Source organism: Sinocyclocheilus grahami, unplaced genomic scaffold, assembly GCF_001515645.1.
Source record: "Sinocyclocheilus grahami isolate Dianchi unplaced genomic scaffold, SAMN03320097.WGS_v1.1 scaffold59.1, whole genome shotgun sequence".
NCBI classification, from domain to species: domain Eukaryota; kingdom Metazoa; phylum Chordata; class Actinopteri; order Cypriniformes; family Cyprinidae; genus Sinocyclocheilus; species Sinocyclocheilus grahami.
In genome coordinates, this window is record NW_015505238.1 from 1138748 (window position 1) to 1146433 (window position 7686).

The window sequence follows — 7686 nt, forward strand, 5'->3', positions numbered from 1 at the left end:
CCCGGACAGCACGCCAAATACGCATAAACTTTACTCGGTTCATTATAAGTAAGTGTGAACTCGTGAATCAGCATCGGCCGATTGTGCTGCAAATTAGGCCGGTTTATAGGCGGGCGCATCTGCGGGCAGCTAAGCGTTGTTGCGGAACGCCTGGAGAATCTCTCTCTGGCTGCGTGAGACAGAGCAGCTCATACTCTGCAGCCGCTTCTTGTTCACACACAGCCTCAGCTAATGGCAGGGCAAAACAGACCGTTTTGAAAGCGTAATTAGACCGTTTCGAAAGCGTAATTACGTTTTACCCTACTAGAATTGAGGCCGGAACGGTATCATCTGCTGTCCCATACTAATTGCATCTTTGGGGGAGCATTCTGGGTCCGGGCTTAATCCCGAGCTTGGACCCCTCTCCCCGGCCAGGGGGAGTACCCCGGGCTCGAGAGTAATTACCGAGCTCGGAGCCCTCTCCCCGGACAGCACGCCAAATACGCATAAACTTTACTCGGTTCATTATAAGTAAGTGTGAACTCGTGAATCAGCATCGGCCGATTGTGCTGCAAATTAGGCCGGTTTATAGGCGGGCGCATCTGCGGGCAGCTAAGCGTTGTTGCGGAACGCCTGGAGAATCTCTCTCTGGCTGCGTGAGACAGAGCAGCTCATACTCTGCAGCCGCTTCTTGTTCACACACAGCCTCAGCTAATGGCAGGGCAAAACAGACCGTTTTGAAAGCGTAATTAGACCGTTTCGAAAGCGTAATTACGTTTTACCCTACTAGAATTGATGCCGGAACGTTATCATATTCATAAGTGCAAGTTATTTGCATGTGAAAGTAGAAACATATGCAATTCAGACGAAACTTCTGGGCTGATTATAATGTGCACGATAACTTTCCTCATGAAATGTGTGTGTGTCTGACAATAGCCTCCACGATGTCATTTCTCGTGGCCAGCGCACTCTTAAAGGGGTCCTATTATGCTCTTTTACACAGTCTTGATTTTGTTTTGGGGGTGTACTAGAACATGCTCTCATGCTTGGTGGTTGGAAAAACGCATTATTTTTCACATAATTTACATTATTACAATACCTTTCTCCCCATCCTGGCACAAACGGCTCGATTAGTTCCGGCTTTGATGAAGGTCCGCCTACCGAAAAACAAAATGTGTTGTGATTGGTTAGCTTTCCCAGTGCGTTGTGATTGTGAACAACTTAGGCGTGTTTCAGTACTGCCACGCCCCTTGCTCCGTCTTTCAACAAAAGCTTTTGGCGAATCCGGCACTGTACTCCCTCATGTTGTGGAAGCTGTCCTCAGTAAAATGTGCAGCACACAATAGCAAATTGGGGTTATAATGCTCAGGCGGTAAAAAATAAATTTCAACCACTGTTTCCTGACATCATCCGCTTTCGGAAGCCCAAACAAAGACGTTTGGGCACGGAGTTGAAAAAAACAGCGTTTCAGGCGGTCGCGCACCGGACGAGAAGCGCAGCGTCGCGTCGCGCCACGTCTTTAAAATTCAAATACTTTATTTTCTATGAGTGTAGGCACACCGTCAGCGTCTGTCCGCGGCGCCCAGCTACATCATGTTATACTTGTAAGAATTGTTCTAGACATGCCGAAAATTTGACGCTACAGCACAGCAGCTCTTCTTCTTGGTTTTCTCTGATGCACTAACTCTGCAGCAGCACTTCTTCTTCGTCGTCTCGTCTCATGCACTCACTCAACCAAGCGTTCTAACCACAACCTCGCCCCTCCCCACCCCCCAACCATTCGAATTTCTGTAGGCGGGAATTATTTTTAATGAAATTCTAATGAGCCGCTTTGTGATATCACAAAGCCAGGAAACCAACGCTGTAGTCCAAACGAGCTGTTCGTTGTAGTTCTTGAAAAGGGATTTTTTAAAAACAAAACATCTCCCTTTGGAGTGGACTTTGAGATTTGTAACTTTCTAGATCTTTTTTATGCCCAAACATACACACTGACTAAAATTAAAAAAGTGAAAATGCATAATAGGACCCCTTTAAGCAGCTATGAGCAGCAGGCTGTGTAATATGTGTGAACTCTTTTATTTTTGGTATCACTTGGTCATTTGACTTATAGCAGTGTCCAGTGTTTCCCATACATTGAGTTATTTGTGGCGGCTCGTCACAACAGACGGACCGCCACAAATAGATTTTCCTTATACTTCCTTGAATAAATTGAGCACTGCATGTTTCAAAATGAAAATGCAGCCCGGGTGTTTTTATATGAATGTATCTTTGAAAAAAACCGACCGTCTTCAGAAAAGCTTTTATGTAATTTTCATTTCGTCTTTCCTGTATTGCCTGATAAAGTAGCGCTTATTTGATTACAGCCGTTACCGGGGAAACCGCTATATCTCCGCTCCAACAGAGCCTCTTGCTGGCAGAGATTGAATTTGCATTTGCAACTCTGTGAGAAACACTGGTATCTGTCAGCAAACATAAACAAAAAGCATGCTTCAGAACTGTTTTGAGAAGGTGCTTAAGTTTTGAGCCATGAATTATTACTCTGAATTAGGCTACTACTACTATTACTATCTTGTATCCTGCAATAATCATTTACTCAAACTCACTTTTATGAGATGAAGGAAAAAAGAAGAAAAGAAAAGAAAATCATATATTGGCCATCGGCTGCCCTGATTTCTAAATATCGGCATCGGCCAGTAAAAAACCCATAATATCGGTCGACCTCTACACATAAAGACTTTTGAGGAATGCAGTGATTATGCAAAAGCTAGAGACAACATTTCAGTGTGTGAGATAGAGATCTGTTTAACTGAATGTTCTGGGTTTAGCTCAATCAGTGGCACCTGTGGCATGATGTTAGTTACCAATGAAAATTATTTCAATTCTGCCCTTGAGGAATCGTCATATAAATGGCTTGCACTTGAAATGGAAGTCTGTTGGACAAAGCTATATCCTCGAGTAAACATTAAATTATTGTTTTGAATGTATAGCAAGTAGCTAAAAGACTTTCCTGTGTTGACTCTGAAATGCTCATATGTGCGAGAGTATACCAGAAAGGGAAGTACCCATCTACAAATGACGGTTTACATTGGAGCTAACTCCACATGCAGGAAGTTCATTGGTGGATGGATAACAAAGTTTGTCCAACTAGAACAGTCCCACAACTAAAAGGATGATTTAGACAGCTTTTATATCTCCTGTAATACAATTTTGAAGATAATTAATATGTAATTGTTATCATTGTAATTATTATTAATTTATAATTTTCATGTTTTTGGTTTGAGTGTCTTCTCTGTAGACTTCAATTGTGGAATACTGTAAAAGTGATTTATCTTTGTTTTTACCCCCCCCATTTGTTTTCTCTTTGGTAATAGTCATTGAACCTGGAAAATTGTTATATATATAAATATATAAATATAAATATATATATATATATATATATATATATATATATATATATATATATACATATATATATATATATATATATATATATATATATATATATATATACACATACACACACACACTACCACTCAAAAATATTTGAAATAAATCTCTTTAAATGCTCACCAAGTCTGCATTTATTTGATTAAAAATACAGAAAAAACATAATATTGTAAAATTATATTACAGTAAAAAGGCATTATGTTTTCAAGTGTATTTATTCCAGTGATGGCAAAGCTGAATTTTCAGCAGCCATTACTCCAGGCTTCAGTGTCACATAATCATTCAGAAATCATTCTAATAATCTTTTGTAATAGTATACATGTATTTAATGTATCCTTGCTAAATATAAGTAAACATTAACAAAAAAAACTTACTAAAACCAAACATTGAGTATATATATTATACATTAAATGTAATAGGCCTAATAAGTTACCTTTAAAATTATTTTTATTAGACAAAGTTATTGAGAAAGACCATAATATGTTGCAGGCCTGGCTTGAACTTGTGGCACTCATTTGAGCACCATGGCTCACCATGTACCATGGTTCTGAGACTTCTGAGATTATTTATAAAGAATCATAAAGGGATTGACTAACTGACTAAGACTAACATTTCTATTCCCTTTGATCCAGGTGAACTCGTGGAGCGGTTCTATAGAGATCGGAGTGACTGCGCTGGACCCAGCCGGTCTGGAATTTCCCAGCAGTGCCACAGGCCTGAAGGGGGGCTCGTGGATCGTGTCCGGCTGCTCTGTGCTAAAGGACGGCCGCTCAGTCCTGGAGGAGTACGGTCGCGACCTGGACCAGCTGGGGGAAGGGGACCGTGTGGGGATCCAGCGGAATGGGAAAGGAGAGCTGCATCTGTGGGTGAACGGGCAGGACTGTGGCACGGCGGCAAGTGGACTTCCTTCCCGTTTATGGGCCGTGGTGGACCTCTATGGGAAGTGTACCCAAGTGACTGTGGTAAGCTGTGAACCCCCACCTGAAATGGATGGTGAAGAGGATGAAGAGGTGGAGGATGAGATTGTGTCGACGCAAGCGGTGTCCATAATGGCAGATGCTTGCCGTAGCCACGATGATAGGGCTGGAGCTATCATGCTGTCTGCAGCTGGTGCTACAACGACCATGATGAATGGATCAGCAGAGGAAGGTAAAGCTTGACCACAAAGTATAGAGAGATGGGAAGGATTTCAAGTAGTTGGGTCAGTAACATGATGCTCGTATTTATTATTTATTTAACAAAAACTTGAAAAGAAGACCTTAAGTAGTTTGGTATAATTGTCCATTATTATTTCTTATATTAATAAACTGCTTATTGATATTTGAAAAATTTAAGTCATGTGGTGCTTTGAAACAAGCAGAAATATGCATTCTGACTCCCGAAAAGATTAATAATATTAATTGTGACCTTGGACCACAAAACCAGTCATAAAGGTCAATTTTTTGAAATTGAGATTTATACATCATCTGAAAGCTAAATTTCCATTGATGTATGGTTTGTTAGGATAGGACCATATTTGGCTGAGATACAGCTATTTGAAAATCTGGATTCTGGATTCGTTAAAGTTGTACAAATGAAGTTCTTAGCAATGCATATTACAAATCAAAAATTAAGTTTTGATATATTTACGGTACAAAATATCTTCATGGAACATAATCTTTACTTAATATCCTAATGACTGCATAAAAGAAAAATTTATAATTAAATTTTACATACAATGTATTGTTACCTATTTCTACAAATATACCCATGCTACTTATGACTGATTTTGTGGTCCAGGGTCACAAATGATGATTAAATAAGGGAGAATAGTGTTAAAATGGGACATATAACTAAAATGTTCTGTAATCAAGCACACTTTATGTATTTTAACATGCAGTTTATGTGTCTGGATCACAGTGATGGAGTCCCAGTTAAGTACTCCAAATTGCAGTAATCTGCTGTATCTTCCATAGTTTAGCACTCAAAACTGGGAGTGTGCACAGTGCATAATGCGTTTAGCATATTTATAAAGTGAATCGAGTGCTAAAACAGCACAGACAAGTATTTGTAAATAAATTATGCTATCAGACAGTGGGTATAATTTATTCTTATTGAATTTCCTCCTGAATTTATTTCAATGCCTTTACCTTCAGCGCAGCTGTATGTTACTCATCTAGAGCTCCTAGATGAGTTACTCAAGCTTCTAGATGTTACTCATCCTCGTCATTCTCCAAATGCCAATCATTTGTATTTCTGCTCATCCTCTCATTCACGTTGCATTGTCCTCCTGTTAATCTTGTTGCCGGGTTATTTCTGGTCCTTTCGGCTTGTGTTATTACTGCAACTTCATATCCTCTGATGCTGCTGCCATTGACCTCAAGCTAGGATTCTCTCTCTCTCACTCTTATATGGAAGTGAGTGTGTGATACGGCATTACATGGAGGATTCCGTCTTTCTAACAATGTGTTCTTTCATCTTGTGTTTGCAGTGCTTTAAATGCAGGTCTGATTTGGGAGGCTCAGAAGCAGGAGCAGAAGTCAGAATACGAAACCAACAGCTCTATTGTAACTCCTGCTATATGCGACTCAAAAGTAGGCCACACATCTCTGCAGTATATGCGGCTCAGTTACATAGTTCACCAAGTGATTTCTGATGTTCTTTACAATGATTTTTCTCTCTTTTCAGCTGGGCAGCCCACAGCCATGTGATCTCGCAGTACTGCAGCAGATCGAGGAGGAACCAATCACAGACAAGGAACTGTAAACACTAGAATTGTGTTGGAGATTGATGAACATTGGGTGATTTAGCCAGCTTTGATTATTCAATGAGCTTCTATTCTTCTTTTTCACTTATGAGAGGGTGAGATTCCTAAGGTTATGTTTATTTGAAAGTATTAGTAATTGTTTGTACAAAAGGGATGTGCATGTACCTGAATATGAAATTTTGTGGTCCAGGGTCACAATTAATAATTCATGAATCTTTTTTTAAAAATATATAAAAAAAATATTTACAATTTTTTTAATATTTAAAAACGTTTCAAAAGCAGAACGCGCTTTTGTGTTGACAAAGATGTGACACGGGCAGTGGAATAGGTAAAACATGCAAGAGTATGCTGGGAGTGAACTTCTTTTAACTTGAGTGCCGCGTTTTTAGAATGCCGTTTCATGCATGAGACGCTGCAAGAGATGCAAGAGAGAAACAGCGCAAATGCTCATTCAAAAATATTTAAATACACCGCATCCTGAGAACGGCTCCCTGATGCACCAAAATTATATACAATATTAGAATGTTTAAAGGAGTGGACTCGAAAATCGCGGGAGCGAAACACATTGCGGAGGCAGGCGGCAATGGTCAGAGATTCAGCGGGAACGGGATTAAGAAAACAGCCGAATGCCGGTGTTGTGCCGAATTCTGCACCCCTGCCAGATTATGCACCCCCTCGTTGAAGTCACTACCTGATTGCCTAATCCCAACCCCACCCCTAATCCTAACCCCCTCCCCCACACCTACTCCTAAACCTACCAATACTAGGGGGTGCATAATTTGGCAGGGTGCAAATTTCGGCACTACACCGGACATTTTGGGCAATTAAGTAATCCAGGCCGGACGCATTTTTGTAGGTCCAAAAAGAGAACATGTCCGGGGAAAAGAGGACGTACGGTCACCCTAAGTGTAATCAAATAAAAAAACCTGTAACTAACGTTACTACTGTATGTCTGATATTTCATGTTTGCATCATGGTGACAGGCTGAAAGCTGCTGTTGTTTTTATAGAACATTTACAGTTAATAATAGTCTACTGGTGTTGTACCTTCAGTCATTTTGAGTTTGAATTACCTTGACTTTTGAGATTTTTTAAAAGCATTTTCCTTGTATTATTTCTGAAAATATTATATGTATAAGACAAGTTTGTACAAGGTGTAGTTGTAGTTCACACATCTTTTCTGCAAAGATACTTAACAAGTGATTTATTTAACATTTACATCATGTTGACAACTTCATGTGTGGTGCACTTGGAATAGAATTTTCTTTAAAGGGGTCATATGCTTTTTTTTAAAGATCATTATTTTGTGTATTTGGTGTAACAGAATATGTTGACATGCTTTAATGTTCAAAAAACACATTATTTTTCAAATACTGTACATTATTGTAGGTCCTCTATGCCCCGCCTCTCTCAAACGCTTCGTTTTCTACAAAGTCCCTCCTTCCGACAAGCGCAGTCTGCTCTGATTGGCCAGCTGACCCAGTGCATTGTGATTGGCCGAACACCACAAGCACT

At 39.9% G+C, this 7686-nt stretch overlaps 1 protein-coding gene across 1 annotated transcript in view; it reads left to right on the top strand.

Annotated features, from left to right (window-relative positions):
• The window catches only part of neurl4 (neuralized E3 ubiquitin protein ligase 4), a 32930-nt gene that overhangs the window by 6111 nt on the left and 19133 nt on the right, over positions 1–7686 (top strand). Inside the window, exon 2 of the mRNA XM_016270974.1 lies at positions 4059–4575. Within this exon, the coding sequence (XP_016126460.1) occupies positions 4059–4575 (517 nt within the window). The remainder of the gene's footprint in view (positions 1–4058; positions 4576–7686) is intronic.